At 55.2% G+C, this 24,347-nt stretch overlaps 1 protein-coding gene across 1 annotated transcript in view; it reads left to right on the forward strand.

Moving 5' to 3' along the window:
• Nucleotides 1-23,710: 23,710 nt before the first annotated feature.
• LAMC3 (laminin subunit gamma 3) overlaps nt 23,711-24,347 on the forward strand; it is a 67,635-nt gene continuing 66,998 nt past the window's right edge. The window contains exon 1 of the mRNA XM_061433861.1: nt 23,711-24,187. Within this exon, the coding sequence (XP_061289845.1) occupies nt 23,812-24,187 (376 nt within the window). The 5' untranslated portion in view covers nt 23,711-23,811. The remainder of the gene's footprint in view (nt 24,188-24,347) is intronic.

Here is a 24,347-nt window from a genome sequence, read left to right on the forward strand (position 1 = left end):
CACAATCAGAGAAGCCCCCGCCAGGAGAAGCCCAAGCACCGCGACTAAAGAGTAGATCCCGCTTGCCACAGCTGGAGAGAAGCCCGCGCAGCAACGAAGACCCAGCAGGTCCAGAAGTAAATCAATTATTCAAAAAAAAAAAGAAAAAGGAAAAGAGTCCAGCTGCTGCTTCGCTGGATTATGGTGACAATTCCTAGACCAGGGTGGGGAAGGCCTTTTGCTCCTCACGGAGGCAAGAATCCAGGACCAAGCTCCAGAGATGTGACCACACCAGTGTGGCCACTGAGCGAGGCCCTGGGCCCCAGGAGGTGTTGCTGGGCGACAGGCCTGTCCTGGAGGGTGGGAGGGTGGTCGAGAGTGTGGGCTGGGGTCCCAGTCCTGCCATCGCCAGCCGTGTGACCTGGATCTGACCCCTCCCTCTCCCAGCTGTTGAACAAAGCTGTGAAGATCTCCCCTTCCTGCAGTGGCGAAGCTGAGAGGGGCAGCGTGTGGGCCTGGCACGGGGCGGGCATCCAGCAGATGCTCCAGTGGTGGCCGCACGGATGCGGCCCAGGCTGGTCTGGTGGGGCGAGACAGGCAGGCCCCTGAGACGGATGTCCAGCTGCAGCCCCCTGTCCCCTGCCCTGCTCTGGGGGGCACACCAGCCAAGATGTGAACCTCGCACAGATGAGGGTGCGCGTTATTGCTGAGCTTGGAGGAGGCCTGAGGTCCCACAGTCCACGGATAGCCAAGGACACTCAGAACAGCCTCCGAGGAACAGTGGAAGGGACAGGAGATAGCTGGTTTCTAAAATGTTGTTTAGTTATCAGTAATCTGTGATAGCCAGACAATTCACAAGTGTTCAAGAAGGGAAAGAATGAATGAGTGAGCGGATGGGGGGATGGATGAGTGAATGGTTCTCTGCCCTCCAGGGTGGACGTTCACCTGGTTTTTTTTTTTTAATTTTTTTTATTTTATATTGGAGTATAGTTGATTTACAGTGGTGTGTCATAGCAAAGTGATTTAGCTATACATATTTGTATACCCGTTCTTTTTCAGATTCTCTTCTCATGAAGGTCATTACAGAATATTAAGTAGAGTTCCCTATGCTATACAGTAGGTCCTTTTTGATTATCTGTTTTATATATAGGAGGAGAGCATGGCAACTCACTCCAGTACTCTTGCCTGGAGAATCCCTTGGACAGAGGAACCTGGGCGGCTACAGTCCAGGGAGTCACAAAGAGTCAGACACGACTGAAGTGACTTAGCACGCACGCCGTGTGTATATATTAATCCCAGCCTCCAAGTTTTTCCCTCCACTGACCATTGCCCTTTGATAATCATACGTTTTCTATGTCTGTGAGTCTGTTTCTGTTTGGTAAATAAGTTCATTTGTATGTCTTTTTTTAGATTCCACATGTTAGTGACATCCTATGATATTTGTCTTTGTCTGCCTTACTTAGTGTGATCATCTCTAGGGCCATCCATGCTGCTGCAAATGGCGTCATTCCCTTCTTTTCATGGCAGAGTAATATTCCGTTGTGTGCACACGGGTCTTCTTTATCCATTCCTCTGTTGATGGGCGTGTAGGTTGCTTCCATTTCTTGGCTATTCATTCACCGTACTTAACACAGGACTTGGGCTGTCTGCTCCTAAAAGTGGTAGAAACATACTTTAAGGTTGAAAGAACAGGAAGGGGCCAGTGTCTCATCTCATCTCTGCGAAGGCGGTTCTGCGGCCTCAGGCGAGTCACTTCTGTTCTTGGCCCCGTGTTCTCATCTGGAAATGGGGTCTCTGTGCCTCACTCACCGCTGGACTCCCCGGGTCCCCAGATGGGCCTGGCACATCAGAAGTTTCTGGAAAGGGTAACTGCTGCTGGACTAGTGGTCTCTGTGGTCGTCACCTCATTTAACCCTTGAGACCACCCTGGGAGGTGAGAGCTGGGCCTTCTCCATTTCGCAGATGTAGAAGCTGAGGCCGGTGAGAGGTGGGCTGGCCCCAGATGGGAGGTCGCAGCCCCGCCCGTCCCTCTGATTGTCACTCTGAGCACTGGGGTAGGGGTGACCACATGCCTGCCCCACTGCCTTAGAGCCGGAGGACCAAGGACAAGACCTCGAGGCTGGAATGACAGTGGACCCAGGACTCCAGCAGCTTCACTCGAGCTCCCCAGGAGGCTCGGACTCCACAGCTCTCCTCCCCCGCCTCTTACATCCCTCTCCCACAGCCCCCCGATCATGCGCATCCCCCGTTCCCTGGGTGTCCGCCTGCAACCCTGTCTGTCTGTCTGTCCCTGTCTGTCTGTGCACATGTCTGTCACATGTGTCTGGTGTACGGTGGGGCTGGTGGGTGTCTCACTGTCTGTCTCTCTGTGTGTCCCCCTGTTGGTCATGTATTTATCTGTGTCTGTCTCTCTCCATCCCCCTCTCTCTGTGCATTTCTACCTATATCTCGCTCTGTCATACCTCTCCATACAGAAGTGTCTCTCTCTAGTCTCGTTCCTGTTAATCCGTGTCTCTCCGGGTCTCTCCGTGTCTCTCCGTGTCTCTCTGGGTCTCTCCGGGTCTCTCCATGTCTCTTTATGTCTCTCCAGGTCAGTCTCTCCCCCTCCCTCTGTCCCTCTCCTTCAGTGGAATATCGATCAACCCGGTTTATTATGCCTCGCTTCTTCTCAGAACATTTGCCTTTGAAATTGCAGCAGGTGGGCTGTGGCCTCAGGTGGCCCTTGGAGCTGCACAGGCCCCCTGGCCTGCTGGGGACCCAACCGGAGGGTGCAGGGCCCACCATCCCCACCCCCTATTTGTGCAGTCCCCAGTCGGCCCTCCCGACGTCTCTGTCAGCACCTGCGGCTCCTAGGCTGTGGGGACCAGATGAACAGATGCTCTACTATTTGGAGGGAGAGCTGGGCCGGGGTTCCTGCACCCCCATCTACCTGCTCTGGCCCAGTAGTGGCCCCATCTTTCCATGTCAGCTTTCCTTTGCGAGAGCTAGTCACATGTCCGTGTCTAACTTCCAGAGGGCACGAGCCGATGCCCAGTGTAGGGCAGGAATGACTCTTTCGAGACCTCATCCCCAGGCCTGCCTCCCTGTCCCTGCCCCTTTGTTCCCTTAACCCCTAAGTGGGCAGCGTGATCCGAACCTCAGTCACCTTGCCATATCCACGGGCCAACCATCACATATTCACAGGTCCTTTTCTTCAAATCCACTCGTTTGTTTGTTCGCTTTGCCAGGCAAGGAGAGGGGCCCTAATTCAGGAGTGTCTAACTGTCCCCCTGCACACGGAAGATGCTCCAAGCATGCAGGGCCACGTTGGTATATATCCAGGGCTCCCCCACAGTACCTGCACCGAAAGTCCTGATGCATAAAAGATACATGAGGCCCTGAGCTATGCTTTCCGTGGCGAGACTTGTATTAGACATGATGCAGAGCGTGGAGTGATGGAAGTGTGTGATGTGTGCGCCTGTCACATCTACAGTGAGCCCCGTGCCTTCCTAGCAGAGAGCAGGAAACAGAGGGGACACCAACATCCGAATGAGGACATGCCAGCCCCATGAGAGGCCATGGGTGGGGGGGCATGGGTGAGAGCCCAGGGCTAGGCACCTGGCTGTGCTGGTTTGAATCCTGGCTCCACCACTGGCCAAGGGTGTGACTGACAGCAAGTAAGCTAGGGACTCTGGTGTCTGGCCGGGTGCATGCATGCCAAGTCACTCAGTCATGTCCAACTCCTTTCAACCCCATGGACTGTAGCCCGCCAGGCTCCTCTGTCCATGGGCTTCTCCAGGCAAGAATACTGGAGTGGGTTGCCATGCCCTCCTCCAGGGGATCTTCCTGACCCAGGGATCAAACCCACGTCTCCTAGGTCTTCTGCATTGGCAGAGGGTTCTTTACTCCTAGCACAACCTGGGAAGCCTGTTAGGTCCCCAGAGCCCCCCAATGGCACTGGTGCCCATCTGCCAGCTCCTCCAGCTTTGCCGAGAACTGTTTACAACCATTGGCTTCAGTTTACACAGAAGCCCAGCCACTCCTCCAATGAGACAAACGCCGAGCGTACAATCTATGTTCCCGTGCTGAGCCTAGGGCCTGACCTGAAATCACACCCTCATTGGCCTTCTCTCTATCCTGGTCCTGCTTCCCCTGTTCCTTCTGGCTTCTCCTGGGAGCACTTCCTTCATAAAATCACTTGCCCTGAAATCCTCGACTCAGGTCTGCTCCTGGAAGAATCCACCTAACATAAGCAGGTGACTTTGCCTCTCTGAGCCTCATTCGCCTCATCTGTAAAATGGACGTGACATTCCTCACTGCTAGCGCAAGAGGCCTTAGCATAGGGCCTGGCACACAGTAAGGGCTCACTAAATGAAATCTCTTCTGATTACTGTGGAACACACCGCAGTCCTGTCAGTAGGGTACTCAGGAATGAGGCATTGCCCCTCGGGCAGTCGGGGTTGGTTGTCCCAGCTCACTGGCTCAGTGACTGGGGAGAAGCAGCTTTAGAAATGTCTGTTGGGACTTCCTGGCAGTCCAGTGGTTAACTCTGTACTTCCACTGCAGGCGGCAAGGGTTCGATCCCTGCTTGGGGAACTAAGATCCTGCGTATCATGCGGCGTGGCCAAAAAAGAAATGTCTGTAGCCGCCTCTGAGTCCTGTCCCACCCACCTTTTCCCATCAGAGTTCTCGTCCTTGGCTCTCTGATTAGAACTGCTCTGCCCAACTCTCAGGCCATGGGTTGGTGCCTTGGGGGTGGTCAGTTAGGAGAGCGGGTTTGTCCTCTAACGTGGCCATTTCCTGGAGGCGTGGCCAAGGCCATGCGGGGCTCCGGGTTAGAGAGTGATGACGTTTTACCGTGAAGCCATCCGCATTCCAGGCGGCCTCAAGGGTCTCTGAGCAGAGGGCAGAGCCGATGGGCTGTCAAAAAAAAGAGTCGTGGGTGGGGGCCGCCTGGAACCCCCCCTCACCCCCACCCCAGGACACCCACCTGGGTCTGAGATAACCCAACTGGCTGAGAACCCCTTGGCAAGTCACGCTACGCCCTGCCAAGCTTGTGGCCATGGCTATAAAGAGGGACAACATGCGTGAGTAAGGGGTCAAGGCAGAGACGTGCCCTTGCCCCGAGCAGGCCAGGGTTAGCCTCTCTTCCCAGTCCAAGGGAGATGATTTGCTGTTCTGCAGGCTGGTTCAAAGAAAAGGAAAAGGAACAGGGAAGCTGGTCTCGGTCCTGTGCCCTCCAGTTCTTGGGTGGACGTCCCAGCCAGGCCATCCAGCCCACCACAACCACGATGAGGGCAGTGCTGGCCTATTGGAGGGGGTGCCCACTAAGGGCAGCATCTCACTCAACCCCCTACCCCAGGGGGAGGGACACTATTACACACACCCCACCCACCCTGTTCTGACGAGGAAAAGGCCACCCGCCTGTGAAGAGGGGAGTCAAGGTCAACCAGGGTGAGCTCTAACCACTGGACTGCTATACCCAAGTCTGTGGAATCACTGACCCACACTGGTCCCTCCAAGGCTCTGCCCCTGCCCCCTGGGGTGGGGAGACATATGGGACCCGAGGACTTTCCCCACAGCCGGGCCTGGCTTCCCCATCCCCCCAGGACATATCTCAAACCTGCAGTTGGGGTTTTCCAGCTTCCCCAGAGCTGCCTTTATTCTTATTAAGTCGGCAGCCCACTGTGGAAGGAGGGCGTCTGATTCCTTCTGGCTCTTCCCTCCTACCCTGCCCCTCCCGCTCCCACCTTTCATCACAGGGAAAAAAAAAATCCCAGGAAGATGACTAACATCAACTCAGCCTGAGTTGCCAAGACAACCTACCCTGCCCACCGCTGGCTGGCGGGAAGGGAGAGAGGCTGGAGGGGAGATACCCCCCCCCGACGCTGGCTCTCCCCCACGGCCCCCACGCTCCAGCGGGGCACCCCTGCCATGGGGCTTTCAGCCCCACTCGAAGGCCACGGCTTTCATCTGCGGGACGCGGTGGTCGCGGTACATTTCATTCCTCAGGTTCCTGGTGCTGAGATAAATGAGGAGGGAGAGACGAGCCGATGGAACGAAATCCTCTCCTCTGTGGAAGGAGCTGGGTCACGCTGCTTCCTCTTGCTGCCTGCTGCCTGGCCTGTCTCAGGCGGGGATGTGCGGGCAGGATGGCACAGGGGCCAAGACGAGGGGGCCCTGGGGGTCAGACCTGCCTGAGCGCCAACCCCAGCTCCACTGTCTCTAAGCTCCGTGATGCTGGGCAATTTACTTAACTTCTCTGAGCCCCAGGACTGACCCAGACACTAGTTATAGTCTTCAGGTGTTCGTTGGGACATCAGACAAGAGATGGTGTGGACAGCCCCTCCCGGGCACGTGGCACCCAGGAAGCGGGCAGTCAGTGACAGGGGCTGGTGTGGATGCTGCCCCCCCGCCACAACCGCAGCCTCCGGAAGAAAAGGGGGTCGGATGGTCACGTGGAGCCGGCTAGGTACCAGGCCCTGCTCGGGGCCCCAGGAGGAAGCGTCAGACCCTGCGTGCGCTTGGTTTGTGTAACGAGTGGGATCCCGAGACATCGAGAGCTACAGCCCTACCGCATTCTCTCAGCAGGGAGGGCGAGGTGGTGGAGGCCCGCCAGGCTGGTGTGACCCGAAGCCCAAGGTCTTCCCCGGAGCCCGCCTTCTGCAAGGAGCAGCCCCGCTTTGTGGCTTCAGCAGCGGCGGACACGGGGCCTGCAGCGGACAACGGCGGGGAGACTGGCGCCTCCTCCAGCCCTCGAAGAGGTCCAGTCTCCTAATGACCACCCACTCCTCCTCCGACTCTGGTTGGGCCTCTTCCAGGGCGGTGGCCAGGCTTCCTACCCATCCCGCTCTGTCCTCGTAGTGACCTCAGTACCGCAATAAAAGCCCTGGGAGACACACAGAATCCAATCACCTGTCATTAGGAGTCCTCCATGTCGCCTCTAACGTAGAGGAAGGAGAAGAGTCCCGGACAGGAGGAATCAGTAAACTGATTAGCTGAATCCAATCCTCTGGGGAGGGGGAAGACATGGTGGGGGGCTTCAGGCGGGCTGAGCAGAGGAGAAAGAGGGGCCCAACAGCATGAGCCCACCAGCCAGGGGGGCCCAGGGAGCCCCGTGCTTTCCATGCTGGGTTAGCATCTATCGGACCCAAGAAGCTTTTGGATGGCAAATAGGCACCCTGAGACTTCCCTGGTGTTCTGGTGCTTAACAAACTGTCTTGCGATGCAGGGGACGTGGGTTTGAGCCCTGGTTGGAGAACAAAGATCTCACATGCTGCAGAGCAACTTAGCCCGCGGGTTACAACTACCGAGCTCTCTCGCCACGACTAGAGTCCTTGCATCATCACAGATGATCCGTGTTCCACAACCAAGACTTGATGCAGCCAGATAAATAATATTAAAAAAATAAAGAATAGGCATCTTCAAGAGAATCAAAACAGCAATATCAATATCTTTGTCTGAAGTGTGTGCGGGTTGCGTGGCTTACGCATTTCTAAGTTTCAGGAGCGTTTTGCTGTTTAAAGCTCTAGTTCAGCCTTGTGATTCGAATTTAAAATATGAGACTGAGCACTTGATTTAGACTTGGGATTTCCGGCTGTACTCTCGGGAAGTTTGGAAACAGTGCTGGAGTTTATAGATTCCGTATATTAGATGTACAAAGGATGCACTTAATTCTGCAGTGAGGCTGGCTTCTCAGTCGAATCACTGCAGTACCTAAAGGAAAGCGGGACGTATTCAATCTGTTTATGCCGTTTCAAATGCTTTAAGGAGTTTGATTAACTAGTTTTGTAAATGGGAACAAACGGTAATCAGTGGCCCTTGAAAGAGATTGTGTAGATGTGCTGCATTTATAAATATAGAAATAGAAATAAAATAGCTAGATGTAGACTGACCTTAAGAAAGCACAGCATTTTTGTTTTTATTTTTATTTTTTGGCCACACCATGTGGACTGCGGGATTTTAGTTTTCCGACCAGGGCTTGCACCTGGGGGGTCTTCCCTGGTGGTCCAGTGGCTAAGACTCCACTCTCCCAACGCAGGGGGCCTGAGTTCGATCCCTGGTCAGGGAACTAGATCCCACACGTTGCAACTAAGAGTTTGGGTGCCACAACTGAAGCTCCCCCGTGCCGCAAGTAAGGCCTGGTGCAGCCGAATAAATAAATACATAAAATATATATATTTTAAATGGCTTGAACCTGTGCCTTCAGCAGTGAAAACTCAGAGTCATAACCACTGAACTGCCAGGGAATTCCCAGAACAGCATTTTTTAAAATATGGAATATTCACGAATCAGATCTGAATGTTTAAAGTCAAAGGCATTGTCTGAGTCACCTTTTCTGAGAACAAAAGTCACCCAGGGAACAAAGCAATCCCAAGGCTACATTCGCGCCTCCTTTCTCAACTTCCTCCCGTGCACCCCACCTGCCATGTCCCTTCCCAAAGGTGAGCTCTGGAGGTGACAGCCTGCTTGAACTCGTGGGTTTATGGTTAACAGGATAACATCTGGCTTCAGCAGGAAACACCAGGACCTTTGAATCTGGCTTTGGTCTCTGATGGCGGGGCTGCCCGAAGCCTTTAGCTGACCCTCCCAGAGGGAAGAAGCTCCAATATGAACCAGGAAATGTTCAAGGTACTTCACCAGACAGCAAGAGCTAACACAGCTACGGTGTTATTATGACCAGGGATAGTAGCTCATGCGATCACCATAATGACCCATTTCACAGAGGAGGAGCCTGAGACGCAGAGCTGTGGGGGGCAGAGCTGGGACTTGACTCCAAAGAGTCTGGTGGCAGAACCTTCACTCTTCATCAGGCTCTTCTCCTTCAGCCTCTCCCCCAACCTCCCACCTCCGTGAAGCAGACACTGTGGTCCCATTGTGCAGATCAGTCAACCGAGGCTCAGAGTCTAGAGACTGGCTCAAGGCTGCGTGGCCTGCACGGGACAGAGACTCTGCAGCTTGTGGCCCTTCCAACATCTGTGCAGCCCAAATCCAGCGGGGCAGATGATTTCCACCCACAGTCCCTGGGTGGTTCTGATATAATTACAGTCATGGCCAGTGTTTTGCAGGCAGAGCACAGGGGCTCAGAGTGCATGGAGCAGGGAGACCCGGACTGGTCTGGGCACTGGAGTGGGTGCAGGGGAAGGAGACAGTGGGGAAGGGGCAGGCCGGTTCCGGGTGGGCAGCCCCTCAGAGGTGTTTCCTGGCTTTGGACTTATTTCTGAGACCAGCTGGAGGTGACTGGGGGGTTCTGAGCACAGTTAGACTCATGCTTGAGGGCTGTCTGTCGCGGGAGGGGAGCAGGACCAGACAGGGCGACCAGAGAGGGCACTGGAGCCTGGGTCAGTCTGATGGCTGGAAACTGAGCCAGGTGGGTGCATGGAGATGGGTTCAGAAGGCAGCCTGGATGGGTTGGAGGAGAGACTTGACGTCAAGGAGGACTTCCAGGGCCTGACCGGGCCCGGGCACCTGTGTGGACCACCCCTCTCCACACGGAGACCCTGGCCCACCGCACCAGGGCCCAAAGCCGAGGGCCTTCCGCTGGCCTGGAGGGCGACCAGAGGGACGCAGAAGCACGGCCTCAGGGCCGGCTGCAGCAAGCCGGCTGCCCTGAGGTGCCCTCACGGCGACCTGGACCGCTTAACACCCCCCAGAGGAGTCCGGGTAATTCAGTCTCTGCGTTTACTCCCACGGCGAGTGCCTCTGAATCTTTCAACTTGACTGCTGACTGTATCAAAATTCCCGTGGTAATTGGATCAGGTGCAGTATTTTCCATGACGATATTAAATCAGGCCTTCTGCCCGCGTCCAGAGCGATCCGTTTCAGAATATAAAGACGCAGGAGATGGCATTACCCGAGGAATTTTTCCTCCTTTAAACTTTCTCCCCTACTCTTAATCATGGCAGCTCTTTATTTGTTGCCAAATAAATTGGGTCGTCCTCCCCTCTCCCAGTTATCAGCCAAAGGAAAGGAAAGACGCCTGGGGGTCGAAGAGGGAGGCTGGCAAGGGTGTGGGGAGGCAGAGCCCAGGTTTGCCCAGGACTGTCCCACCTCTAGGGGACCCGTGGGCCCAGGCGGAGTGGTCAATGGTGTGTGTGTGTGTGTTGCAGGGGGAAGCGGGGAGGTGTGGATAACCAACCCCTTCACTGCCCCTGGTCTCTCCATCAGGCCCCTGAGAGGGTCGCATGGTGTGAGGGTCACGTGGTGGGAGGGTTGCGTGGTGGGAGGGGGTGCTATGCATTGGATGGGAGTCCTTGGTCGGCCAACCTTCAACGGGGGACTTTTTTCCCCCAATATTTATTAATATTTATTTATTTGGCTGCATCAGATCTTAGTTGTGGCACACAGGATCTTTATCACGGCACGTAAGATCTCGTTACCTGACTGGTGATCGAACCCGGGCCCCCTGCGTTGGGAGCACAGAGTCGTAGCCACTGAACCACCACGGAAGTCCCAAGGTGGGACCTTCTGCTGATCTGTAACCTCCATGGGAGAAAGCTCCAGGTCACAGCAACACTCAGAGCTGGGAGTTGGAAGCGCAGAGGCATCTAGTTTTTTAGAAATAAAAAAGATGGGGGTGGGAACTATTAAGGTCACACCAGGGGTTGAAGAGGCCACATCAAAATGGCTGTTGTTCCCTGGAGAGGGAAATGGCAACCGACTCCAGTCTTCTTGCCTGGAAAATCCCATGGACAGAAGAGCCTGGCGGGCTACATGCAGTCCGTGGGGTCGCAAAGAGTAGGACACGACTGAGCACACACACACAGTCAAAAATAAAATTTTTTTTTAATGGCTGTTGTTTGGAACAAGACAAAGATGGTGGTCGCATGACCATGTGTCTGCAGTATTTGTTACCAGATCGTATGCTTTAAAATGGTTACTTTTGGGACTTCCCTGGTGGTCCAGTGGTTAAGACTCCACTCTCCCAGTGCAGGGGGCCCAGGTTCCATCCCTGGCCAGGGAACTAGATCCCACATGCCAAGAGTTCAGATGCTGCAACATTAAGATGCTGCGTGCCACAACTAAGATCCAATTCAGCCAGATAATAATTTTTTTTTAATGGTTACCTTTATGTTACATCGGAGAAGGCAATGGCACCCCACTCCAGTACTCTTGCCTGGAAAATCCCATGAATGGAGGAGCCTGGTAGGCTGCAGTCCATGGGTCGCTAAGAGTCGGACACGACTGAGCAACTTCACTTTGACTTTTCACTTTCATGCATTGGAGAAGGACATGGCAACCCACTCCAGTGTTCGTGCCTGGAGAATCCCAGGGATGGCGGAGCCTGGTGGGCTGCTGTCTGTGGGGTCGCACAGAGTCGGACACGACTGAAGTGACTTAGTAGTAGTAGTAGTAGTAGTAGTTTATGTTACATGAGTTCCATGTTCATTCAAAACAGTGGCTCCACCAAATGCCATGTTACCTGCCACTGGCTTGTTTCAGTTATTCGACCAGTACTGACTGAGCTTCTGTTCTGTGCCAGACACTGGTGTAGGCTCTGGGGATGTAACATGGAGCAAAACACATGTGCTGCCCTTGGAGAGCTAGCATCTGGTGGGGTGCAGGGGAGACAGAGGACAACATGGGGGAAGGCCCAGGCACAGTGGGGCCCATCGGGACCTCAGCTTTTACTGTCAGCAAGCTCGGAGCTTTGGGAGAGTTTTGAGCAAAGGAGGGTTTTAACCTGACAACTGATCCCTCTGGCTATTGAATACAGGGTGGACTAGAGGGGCCAGGGACCAGCCTAGGGACCCCAGATGGGAGGCCAATGCAGTCATCTAGGTAAGAGTCAGTGGTGAAAATACAAACGAAAGCCACAGTGAGATCCAGAACATAGCCACCAGAATGGCTAAAATTAAAGACAGATATCACCAAGTGTTGACACACACCTGGAGCAACTGGAACTCTTACACATTGTTGTGGGCGTGTGAAATGTCACTGCCAATTTGAAGACGTGCTTTATATTTTCTGGTAAAATTAAATATACCTCTACCTACCCTACAACCCAACAATTCCACTCACAGCCATATACCCAAGAGAAATGAGGGCTTATATTCCCAAAAAGATACGTACCAGTAGCTTTCTTCGCAATTGCCTCAAATTAGAAATAGCTTAAATGTCCATCCACAGGAGAATGAACGAAACAAGTGTGTATCCACAACAATGAAATATTTCACAGCAATGAAAAAGGAGGAGCCCCAGATATACTCAGTGACATGGATGCATCTCCTCTACCCTAATGTCAAACAATTAGAAAAGAGACATTGCTGCTGCTGCTGCTGCTGCTAAGTCGCTTCAGTCGTGTCCGACTCTGTGCAACCCCATAGACGGCAGCCCACCAGGCTCCATCCCTGGGGTTCTTCAGGCAAGAACACTGGAGTGGGTTGCTGTTTCCTTCTCCAATGCATGAAAGTGAAAAGTGAAAGTGAAGTCGTTCAGTTGTGTCCGACTCTTAGCGACCCCATGGACTGCAGCCTACCAGGCTCTTCCGTCCATGGGATTTTCCAGGCCAGAGTACTGGAGTGGGGTGCCATTGCCGTCTCCGAGAAAAAAGACACTAAAGAGTACATATTAATATTATACAGTTGCATTTTTCTGAAGTTTTAGAACCTGTGGAGTGACCTGGAGTGACTTAGAGTCACAGAGGTGTAGCTCCCTTTGGAAAGGTGACAGTGACAAGGAGGGAGCCGGAGGGGACTTTCCCCAGCGACCCATGTTCTTGGTCTTGATCCTGGTGGTGTTTTTACAACGAGTGTGCTTAGTCACTCAGTTGTAGCTGACTCTTCTCAACCCTTTGGAAGGCAGCCTGCCAGGATCTTCTCTCCATGGGATTTTTCAGACAAGATACTGGAGTGAGTTGCCATTTCCTTCTCCAGGGATCTTTCTGACCCAGGGATCAAACCTGAATCTCCTGTGTCTCCTGCACTGCAGGTGAATTTCTTACCCACTGAGCCATTGAGGAAACCCCTTTATAGGTACGTACCTATGGAGAAGGAAATGGCAACCTACTCCAGTATTCTTGCCTGGAGAATCCCATGGACAGAGGAGCCTGGTGGGCTACAATCCATGGGGTCGCAAAGAGTTGGACACGACTGAGTGACTAACACACACCCATGGAAAAATTCATCAAGCTAGCAGACAGCTGACTCATTGGAAAAGTCCCTGATGCTGGGAAAGATTAAGGGCAGAAGGAGAAGAGGGCGTCAGAGCATAAAATGGCTGGATGGCATCACGGATGCAATGGACATGAACGTGGGCAAACTCCGGGCGATGATGGGGGACAGGGAGGCCTGGTGTGCTGCAGTCCATGAGGTTGCAGAGTGGGACACGACTGAGCGACGGAACAACAACTTGTACTTGTTGGTACATCTCACTGAATGTGAAATATACCTTGGGGGGAAAAACAACTGTCATAGGATGAAAGAGAAAGAATCCAGGCTCCAGCCAGGTATCAGGGTGATAGGTGTGCAGACGGAGGCAATGGGCCTGTAGAAACTCACTCCCCGTCTGCGAGCTCGCCGCTTCCGGGCCCTCACACCTCGTGATGCCAGCTGCCGCCTGCCCTTCCCCATGGACCCCGCCCCTTACTCTGGGTGGAGGCACCTCAGCTGGGCCGATGGGCACTGAAGGGGGCAGGTGGCCTGAGGAAACGCATATTTATCTGGGAGACTCAGCCCGTTTGTCTGATGGGGGAGGGGCTGGTGGTGAGCACCGAGGGACCAGATTCCTGATTATAACTTCATCACGGGCGCTGGCTATTCGGGAGGCGCTGATATTTATGGAATAAATACGACGCGATTTATGACTGTATCTCCCTCTGATGTCCCATCTGATATGCAATTCAATTTCTTTTATTGTCTTTGGGCTCTTGCCATGGAGGAGAATGCATAAATAAATAAATATATGGGCAAATGGCAGCCGGCAGGCTGGGCCGGGGCTGCCAGCCCGCCGTCTCCAGTCCCATATTAGGCCCATCGATCACGGGTTATGAAGCCCAAGCTTGTCCCCCGGCTGGGATGGGGAGCAGACGTGCCGGTCACTCCTAGTTATTTAGGGGCCCCCACTGGCAGGCTGCCCTGCCTGCCCTCTACCTGCCAGAGGGCCCATGCAGCCCTGCTCAGGACCCAAGGCAGTGCCAGTTGCTTGCAGGGACCACCATCCCACCCCCGGCCCAGGTGTCCCAGCTCTGCCGTGGTGGAGAACACCAAAGACTGCAGACATGTGCTCCTTGCCTGCTCGCCCGTGGGGAGCCCACGCCAAGTGCCAGGCCATGCTTCTGCTGTGGAGTCAAACCACATCTTGAAAACCAAGCAGGGGGCAGCTCTGAGCCTTGGGGGCTAGGGTAAGCCCCCCTGCCTGATCCTTGCCTCCCCATCTGAGGAAAGGGCAGCAGCCTTCATCCCCTGGGGCAGCGTCCAAGACACGGAAGGCTGGCACACGCTGTGTGCACTGGGCTCGGTGTTCATATAGGTGCTGTCCGGGCACCGGCGGCTCGAGGGGCCTTGGGAGCGGGCAGACCTCAACCCTGCCCTCAGCCAGCCCTGCTCTGGGGCTGACAGAGGGCTCTGTGGCCGGGCCCCGGCCCTTTGCTGAGGACACAGTTTGGAGAGGCCTGAGGCAGGCTTCAAGGCTGCCTTCTGCGGCTGTCTGTGGCTCCGTCTCATGCGGACTCCCACACCCCGCGATCTCAGGAGCCTGCAGCGAGCGCCCCTCCCTGGGCCCCTCGGGGACAGTCCTCTAGAGGCCTGAGGCTGGGTGCCCCCTCCGTCTGCGTCTCCCCAGCCTGGCCAGGCCACAGGCTCTATGACCACCCCGCCCGAATCCTCAGGCTCCGGGGCACATCCCTCCTCCACCTTCCCCCTCCCTCTCCCCCCAACCTCCTCCTTCCCCCCACCCTCTCCCCTCTCCCCATCGGTTCTAGTCTCTCTTCTTCCTCCAGCTCCCATGGGGCCTGCTGGCTGGACCCCTCGTCTCACGGCTCCACAGCCTTCAGCTGGGCTGTGCTCACCCCCAGCTCCGGTCCTGCCATGCGTCACACATGCCACAGTTACACACACACACACAAAGACACACGGGTGCCCATAGCCCACACCCATATGCAAAACACACACACCCGTGCATGCATGCACACACATGCACACGTGTGCCCATGCCCCACATTGATCATACACACACACACATCCCCCATGCATGCATGCGCACACACAGCCACGTGTGCCCGTACCTCACATTGATCGCATGCATACATGCCACATGCTCACATAGCACTCACAGCTCATGCATGCACACACGCGTGTGCACGTGCGCTTGTGCGCGTGCGCACACATATCCAGATGAAAGCCTGACAGCTCCCGCACATCCCTGACACAGCAGTGTGGGAAAGAAAAGCAATTGCAAAGAGGATCTCCACTGAAGAGAGAAATTTCCCTGCTGGGGGCGGGACAGACAATTGACCTCAGTTGGGAAGGAAGAGGTGGGGATGGTGAGGGTGTGCCAGCGGCAAGAACAGCGTGTGTGCAAGTGCTCTGTGACCCAGGCAGAGCACCTCGGATGCTCTTGGAGGGAGTTCTAACCTGACATGGATGCTGCGGGCTCTCCTTTGGGTGGTTTGTCTTGGAAATTGGGGGACGTGGGGGAAGGGCAGGGCGGAGAGGCTGCTAGAGAGTCTGAGAGACCTGAGTTCAAACCCCATCTGACCACCACCCCGCTCCCGCCTCGCCAAATAACTCTGGGTGAGTCACTTTGCTCCCTGAGCCTCAGTCTTCCCATCTGAAGCATGGGTCGATATTGCTTCCTAGTAGGATCCCGTGAGGAGGAGCCTGATTGATGTGATGAGGGTGAGGGTTCACCCCTCCAAGGCTGCAGCATATGGGGGCCTCTAACCCCCCAGCCCCCACGGCTACCACTGCCTGTGGGACCACACTCTGCCCTCCCCTCTGTCCTCCAGGTGCCCCCCAATGGCCCACACCCTCCTAGGGGAGGCACAGACTTGGCAACCTCACCGCTTTATTTTCTAGATGTTCCTACTCCCACCTTGGCCTTGGATTGGCCCCAGCAGGTGGCATAAATTTTCCACAACCCGTGAGGGAGCCCCATTAAGCCAGCACAGGGGATGCTAATGGCCCCACCTGGTCCCAGGCCGAGAATCCCAGCCTCTCCCTGACATTTGTAAAGTTCACATTTTCAAAACAGAGTCACGTGAAGGGCAAGGTGTGCTTGTAGATCACGTTCCTGTCGTGGGTCACGGGCTGGGGAGCTCCCTTCCTGCCCTCGGCCTTCACCCACATTCACCAGCAGCCTCGCCCCCAAACCAGAACCTGGGCCTCGCTGCCAGATTACTTTATCCCTCTCTCCTTCCCTCCCTTCCATCTACTTCCATACACTCACTCATTCACCCCATATATTCAAGGGCCACCGAGTGGACACCCTGCCTGGGGTGCACGTCAAGGACAGAGCAGGAAGCCACCGGACCCTCGTCCTCTGGGGCCAGCAGCCCAGTGGGAAAGAGGAACACGAAACGATGATGGGTTAGAAGGGCCATGAGGTCAGGGCTGGAGCGTCCTGAGAAAGCGACATCATCTCGAAGTCTGAGGCCCAGAGGGGGAGCAAGAGTCGGGCTGTTGAGAGGAGGCAGAGACACCAGCAGGTGCCAAGATTCCTGGGGTTGGAAGGGACCCGGCAAGTCTGAGGGTCTGGAAGGTGCTGGACAATGATGCAGGGGTTCTGGGGTCTCAGGATCTGAGTTCTCAGAGGCTGCCTTGACCCAAAAGGAATGTGAGGTCCTGCAGAGGCATGCAGATCTGGGGGACAGACAGGGGTCTGACTCAGGTCTGGGGGTCCCGTCCTGTTCCCAGCGGTGCTCACAACGCTGATGAAGAGTCCCTGGGGGAGCTGGAGGCTTATCTGTGCCTTCCCCTCCCTGGCTGGGTTCCGGCGCTGACTTATAATCGCTGTTCCCTTGTCCTCAGCTGAAAGAAAATTGCGGAAATGCAATTACTGTTTAAGCTGTGGCGGGGACTGCTGGCAGGGATCAGTGTCTGCATGTAACCGGTCACTCCGCTGAGGACGCTGTGCCCTCATCTGCTGCTCTGTGTCCCATGGATTCATCCCACCAGTGTCCCCGCTGGGCAGCGGAGGGGGTGGGGAGCACAGATGCCCACCCTCAGGAAGCTCCCAGTCTGCTGGGAGAGGAAGACCACAGAAAGACAAGCAAGGACGAGTCGTGTGTCAGTTGTGGTGAGGGTTAGGGAGGAAAACACCGCCCCGTGCAGGAGCAGGAAACTCAGGGGAAGGCCAAGAGGACGGTCTGGGTCGGATCTCCATGTGGGGACCCTGGGGAAGGGAGGGACGCGGAATCTGGGGGAACAGTGCTCTAGGCATAAGGCACAGCATGTGCAAAAGCCTTGAGGCAGGAATGTGCTCCGTGTGTGTGGGAAGGAGACCCGTGTGGCTGGAGCTGAGCGGCCAAAGGGAGAGGGTGGCAGGTGCAGTGGGCGAAATGGGGAGGGGCCCCCAGATTGTGCTCCTAGTGAGACGGTAGGGGCCCTAGAACTGGGGGCAGAGGCCGTGTGAGGAGAACCAGGGAGAGGTGCTAGCCTCCCACGCGCACGCATGCATCCAGCACAGTCGTCACCTTTATCATTGTCTTCTCCATCATCACCACCATCAGGATTCACTCATCCGTTCATTCACCATCCTCCCATCCATCCATTCAGATGCTCTCATTCTGCACGTACTTTTCATTCACTTACCATCCCTTCATCATGCATCATCCTTCATTCATTCACCAGGCATTCTGCAAGCACCCACTTTGCTGCCTCCCCAGGGGATGAGTCACACCCCTCCTGCCTACCCTCCAGGGGCCCCTAGTCTGGCAGGGGTCGGGTGGGTGTGGCAGACAACTAAGAAAGCCCACAGAAGAGCAGCTGGGCTGTATGATCCACCTACAGGTTGGGCCCTACATCCCGGTATTCCTGGCTGACCTGTCTCTGGTCACTTCAGCTGTGCGTGGGCAGTGTCTGGCACAGCAGAGATGTGACTGAGTGGGCTCGGCCATGGAGTCTCCCCAGGGAGTGCCAGGCCCAAGGATTACTGCAGTGGACCCTTAGTATCCAGAGGAAGAGGGAGGGGACCTAGAAGGGGCCAGAGGCTGGGTCTAGGGCTGGAGCCTCTTACTGGGGGGGAAGGGGAGTGACTGGCCCCTTAGGAGAAGTCAGAGAAGGGAGGCTGCTCTCTGGCAGCCCCCACGTGGAGTCCAGGTCTTCAGCAGGACATGTGAGGCTGGCCCTTGCCCACCCCACCAGCTTGCCCTTTGTGCCACCCCCAACCCGTCTCTTCCCAAACTCCCGTCTCCAGCCACTCTGGATTCCCTTCAGTTCCTCAGTTTTGCCTGTAAGCCTTATACATGCTGTTTCCCTCTCTTGGTATGTTCATTTCCATCCCCTTTACTGGCGGTCTCCTCCTCTCTGGGTCTTAGCTGAGACCTCACCTCCTCCAGGAAGCCTTCCCTGACTTCTCCAGACCAGGGTAGGCACCTTCTCTTTATTCTCACTTCCTCAGAGCTTACTCTGATCACTCTGTGTTGTCATCACCAGTCTATTACTGGGGCCTCCCAAGTGCAGAGACAATTTCACTAATGCATCATTCTGTCCCCTGTGTCCAGCCTGGGCCCTGGCATGTGGACTCAGTAATTGTCCAGCCAGTGAATGGATGATGAGTGGACAGCCAGTTATACCTCCTTTGCAATCCAGCCTCTGGTTCCTGTACCACCCAGAAGAGGGGGGCAACATTTACCCATCTGGGCCCCCTGGATTTGAAGGGCTATCCAGGGTTGACTCAACCCTAGACCCAGGCCCTGCTCAGGCTGGGGACAAAGAGGGGTTGAGACAGTTGCTGCACTGAGGGGTGACATGCCTCGAGGCCAAACATGTCCCTGGGCCTGTCTGAGCTTGTTAACTCCAGGGAGAAGATGTTCACTGAGGGTGACAGCTGAGGGGCCCCTGTCAGCTCCCATCAGCATGAGCCCTCCCTCTCCGCCCTGCCCCCCATCCCATCTTTCAGGTCTGCACTGTGCTGTCACCTCTTCCAAGAAGCCTCCCCTGATTGCCCAAACTAAACTTACTTCCTTGTCCTGGCCCCTTGTCTATTTCCTTCGTGGCTTTTACCATGATGTCACTACCTAATTTATCAATTTGTTCCTCGGGTCACTGTCTGTCTCCCTAATTGTCTAGGAAACCACGTGAGATTGTGAAATACCCACTGCCTGCACCATGGCAACTCCAGTGGCTGGCACAAGTGCAGTCTAAAGGGGTGAATGAATGAATGAGATGAGAGTGAAGTGGAAAGCGCATTGGCTCTGGGACCAGGCATATAGGGCTTGAATCCAGGCTCTGGGGTGGACCAGTGGGGTGGTCTTGAGCAAGGACCTGCCTCTGGCTGAGCCTTGGCCCGCCTCCTGGTCTGAACTTACCTGCAGCTGGTGTGCTCAGCCCAGCTGGGCCTGGCTCCCAGAACGCCTCTGCGATGGCCACCTTGTCCTTGCTCAGAGGTGCAGGATGGTCACTGAGAGGGGCGGAGAATGATCACAGTGTAGACAGATGGGCTTGGGCCTGACAGCAGGGTCCTAGGGAGCCGGTGTAGCCCTCCGGACCCCCCGTTTTGACCTCCTGCTTGTCTGCCTGTCTGCTGAGCAAGTGAAATCTACCCACTTGACAGAAAGGAAGACTGAGGCCCATACATGCAGACAGAGAGCACAGACTTAACTGCCTTGGATCCAGACAGTGCATCATGAAAAATCACCTAGACCAATGCTTTTGCTGTCCCAATGGGGAAAACGAGGTGCCCCAGAGGGACAGTGCCCACTCAAGGCACCACGATGACTCTGGGCCAGCCCCGGCTCCTTCTGAGGCTGGGGGCTGGGGCTGCTCCTGCTCTACTAGTGCCCCACCCCGACTCCAACAAGGCTATGGAGCTGTCAGGCCAGATCAGCAGGGTCCTGGCTCCATCTCCCCAGATTTAATTAACAGGCCTTTCATCTCTGTCCTGAAGGAATCTGCTCTCTTCTGTCTTCTTAATTAACATTCATTAAGCAAATCAGAACAGGGCTTTTCTCCTCCTCTCTTTGCCTGGAAGGTTTTAACCCTTGGTAGGTGGACTGTCTGTACCTCTGCTTGCAGCTCCAAGCGGGAGGTCAGGCCTCTGCAGGGGTTCCCCAGGTCCCCAGGATAGGCAGAGCCCCCCCCCCGCCCCCCCCATCAGCCACACCCAGGCAGCAGGGCCACCTCCCACAATACCTCCATGCCGCCGATTCTTGAAGGAAACTAACATGGGTTCTGCTGCTCAAGAGGCTTCCCAGGCTCCCTGCCATCGTCCCAAGATGATGAGTTAGGACACTGGGCAGGTTGTGGGCCCTCAGCTCCAGGCTGCAGGAAAACTGAGGCCATGTGCATCCGTGGCTTCTGTGGCCCCACAAAGACCTGGGCTTCAAGTCATGTGTGTGCGCAGACAGGGCACAGGCCGCAGGGCACAGATCCTTTTGCTGGGATCATGGCAGGTCCTGTGTGGAGCTAACCTTCAGACTAGTCTCTCCCTCTCCTTTCACTTTTTTTTTTTTTTTAATTTTTGGCCATCCTGCTCAGCTTGTGGGGTTTTAGTTCCCCAACCAGGGATCAAACCCATGTCCCCTGCAGGGGAAGCATGGAGTCCTAACCACTGGACCACCAAGGAGGTCCCACTCAGCGCCTTCCCTTGATGGAGGGTTGGTGGCATGCATCTTTGGTTGCCCTTTTGTGGTTCCTAATGGCGACTCCCACGGTCTCCTGGCTCACTTCCTGAAGCTGCACAAGTGTTTGTTGTCCCTTTATCATGCAGATGTGAGGAGTTATCCTGAGATTTTGTGGGTGCACAGACACCCCATGTTTGGAGGCCACATTCCTAGATGGCTTCCTGGCATCTGGGAACCCCAGCCCCTCCTTGACTCCCATCCTGGGAGGAGCTGACCCCAGGGATGGGAAAGGCCTGGGAGAACGTCCTCAGTGAACCACGTGCCCTCTCTGGGCCTCAGTTTCCCCATATGTGTAACCAGTGCCCTTGGGGCCCAGTGACTTTATTCTGGTCCGTGGTCCACCGTCTGTGCAGGACAGCAGAGTTGGCCTTGGCCGCCAGGGGGCGAAAGGAGCCGGTCCTGTAATGTGGCCAATGTCGCCACCTGGTGGTGGGTCGGAGGGAACAGGACCAGCCGGACTGGGAGCGCTGGGAGGAGACCTCGTTCAGGCGGGACAGAGGTGGCTATCCAAGGCAGGATGGTCCACTGGAGAGCTGCTTCCAGGAGCCGGGTAAGGCCAGGGAGCACCCAGCTGATGCCTCTTAAAGGAGCCATCATCTCAAACCCGGCTCCTGTAGGATAATCCTTTGCCAGCCATGTGGTTCCTGCTCAGTCCCCAAACATTCCCTGAACTGTGTGTTCACACAACGGGGACACAGGGTGAGGTACCCAAGGTCCCTGCCCCCCACAAACACACAGCCCTCAGCAGCCACAGAACCTCTTCAGGACAAAGCCCCAGTTCATCACCATGGTGTCCAGCATCCCACTTAATCCGGCCTCTGCACCCTGCTCCAGTCTTAGCCCCCAGGACTAGCCCCCCACCCGGAGCTGCAAACACACATCAGGCTTCCCTAGCCATTCAGACCTCTGACCCTTTGCACACGCTGTGTCTGAGATGCCCTTTCCCCCGTTCATCCATTGCCATGTAGTTTGCTTATCACCTCTTCTTGGAAACACCCTCTAGGTCCAGGCAGAACCATCTACCCTGCCCTCCTTACATCCCAAATCCCCCATGCACAGCCTTCTCTTACATCCTATCACCCTCTTCCTGGACATCAGTGGCTATGCTGTCTACTTCTGCTTTATTGACTACACCAAAGCCTGTGACTGTGTGGATCACAGCAAACTGTGGAAAATTCTTCAAGAGATGGGAATACCAGACTACCTGGCCTGCCTCCTGAGAAATCTGTATGCAGGTCAAGAAGCAACAGTTAGAACTGGACATGGAATAACAGACTGGTTCCAAATCGGGAAAGGAGAACGTCAAGGCTGTATATTGTCATCCTGCTTATTTAACTTATATGCAGAGTACATCATGCAAAAATGCTGGGCTGGATGAAGGACAAGCTGGAATCAAGACTGCTGGGAGGAATATCAATAACCTCAGATATGCAGATGACACCATCCTTATGGCAGAAAGCGAAGAATTAAAAAGCCTCTTGATGAAAGCAAAAGAGGAGTGTGAAAAAGTTGGCTTAAAACTCAACATTCAGAAAACTAAGATCGTGGCATCCAGTCGAATCACTTCATGGCAAATAGATGGGGAAACAATGGAAGCAGTGACAGACTTTATTTTCTTGGGCTCCAAAACCACTGCAGATGGTGACTGCAGCCATGAAATTAAAAGACGCTTGCTCCTTGGAAGACAAGCTATGACCAACCTAGACAGCATATTCAAAAGCAGAGACATTACTTCGCCAATAAAGGTCCATCTAGTCAAGGCTATGGTTTTTCCAGTGGTCATGTATGGATGTGAGAGTTGGACTATAAAGAAAGCTGAGCACCGAAGAATTGATGCTTTTGAACTGTGATGTTGGAGAAGACTTGAGAGTCCCTTGGACTGCAAAGAGATCCAACCAGTCCATCCTAAAGGAAATCAGTCCTGAATATTCTTTGGAAGGACTGATGTTGAAGCTGAAACTCCAATACTTTGGCCACCTGACTCATTGGAAAAGACCCTGATGCTGGGAAAGATTGAAGGCGGGAGGAGAAGGGGACGATAGAAGATGAGATGGTTGGATGCCATCATCGACTCATCATGGACCTGAGTTTGAGTAAGCTCCAGGAGTTGGTGATGAACAGGGAGGCCTGGTGTGCTGCAGTCCATGGGGTCATAGAGTCAGACAAGACTAAGCAACTGAATTGAACTGAACTGAATGGATCCTCCTCCCACTTCTACCTTCCCAGTCTCAAGCAAGAACATCTGATAGTCCTGAGCATGTTTAGAAATTTATTCCTATTTTCTTTAGAGTTTTTCTGGGAAAGGCTACTAAGTTTTATCAAGTGTTTTCTCTAGCATGTATTTATATGAGCATATGGCTTTCTCTCTTGGTTTACTAATTTTAATGAATGGAGAATATAAGAGGACATCTCCTGGGGGTGGGGGAAGGGAAGGCTTCTCTCTCAAGTGATGTTTGCGGATGAGACACAAATCCTTGGTCACAAATATCAGGTTAGAACCTCTGCTTTAAGAGCAGAGAAAAGCCAGCAGCAAAAGCAATTTTTAGAGTTAATGGAACCGTGCAGACGTAAGGAACCATTGTAGGATCCTGCCTAGGGTGACTTCACTGCTGGGAGGAAACATGCAATGGGAAAGACCGGATTTTTAAAAACCCGCATGTCCCCTTTTATCTCAGGACTTGAAAGGCACTGGGGAGAGGTTTCCACGTCAGCAGCCACTGAAACCTCACAACCGCGGTAATGAGCCTGTATCACCACCCATCCCATTTTACAGATGAGGACACTGAGGCTCAGAGAGCCAAGGTTCCCCCAGCAGAGCCAGGGCAAGGCAGCCGCGGGGCTGAGTCCCCAGCCGGGCACTCCCGGGCACGTCCACCAGGTGGGAGTGAGCGCCCAGGGACGGAGCGGTCGGGAGGTGGGGTGCTGCCCGCCGTCCGTCCCTCCCTCCCGCAGTGGGGCCCGCCCGCCGAGGGGAGGCGCGGTTCGCGCCCACCGGAGGAGCCGGACCCGAGGCGGGCGCGCAGAGTCGGGCGCGCACGGCTGAGCGCAGGGTCGTCGGGGGTCCCCCGACCATGGGCACGGCGGCGGCGCTCCTGCTGAGCCTGGCGCTCCTGGCGCCGCGCGCGGCCGGAGCGGGCATGGGCGCGTGTTACGACGGCGCGGGGCGCCCGCAGCGCTGCCTGCCGGTGTTCGAGAACGCGGCGTTTGGCCGGCTCGCCGAGGCCTCGCACACGTGCGGCCGCCCGCCCGAGGACTTCTGCCCGCACGTGGGTGCCCAGGGCGCGGGGGCGCCGTGCCAGCGCTGCGATGCCGCCGACCCCGCACGCCATCACAACGCCTCCTACCTCACCGACTTCCACAGCCAGGACGACAGCACGTGGTGGCAGAGCCCGTCCATGGCCTTCGGAGTGCAGTACCCCACCTCGGTCAACATCACCCTCAACCTTGGTAAGCGCGCTCCGGAAGGGAAGCGGGGGCGGGGGGGAGGGGGCGGCACTACCGCCCCTTTGTCCCCTTTCCCACCATCGCGGGCTACAGGTCCCCTGGGTTAGCTATAGGATCCAGATGGGGGGCAGGGGGCGTTGCTCAGGAATGGGACAGCGAGTCC

The sequence above is a fragment of the Bos javanicus genome, chromosome 11 (assembly GCF_032452875.1).
Source record: "Bos javanicus breed banteng chromosome 11, ARS-OSU_banteng_1.0, whole genome shotgun sequence".
Lineage (NCBI taxonomy): Eukaryota > Metazoa > Chordata > Mammalia > Artiodactyla > Bovidae > Bos > Bos javanicus.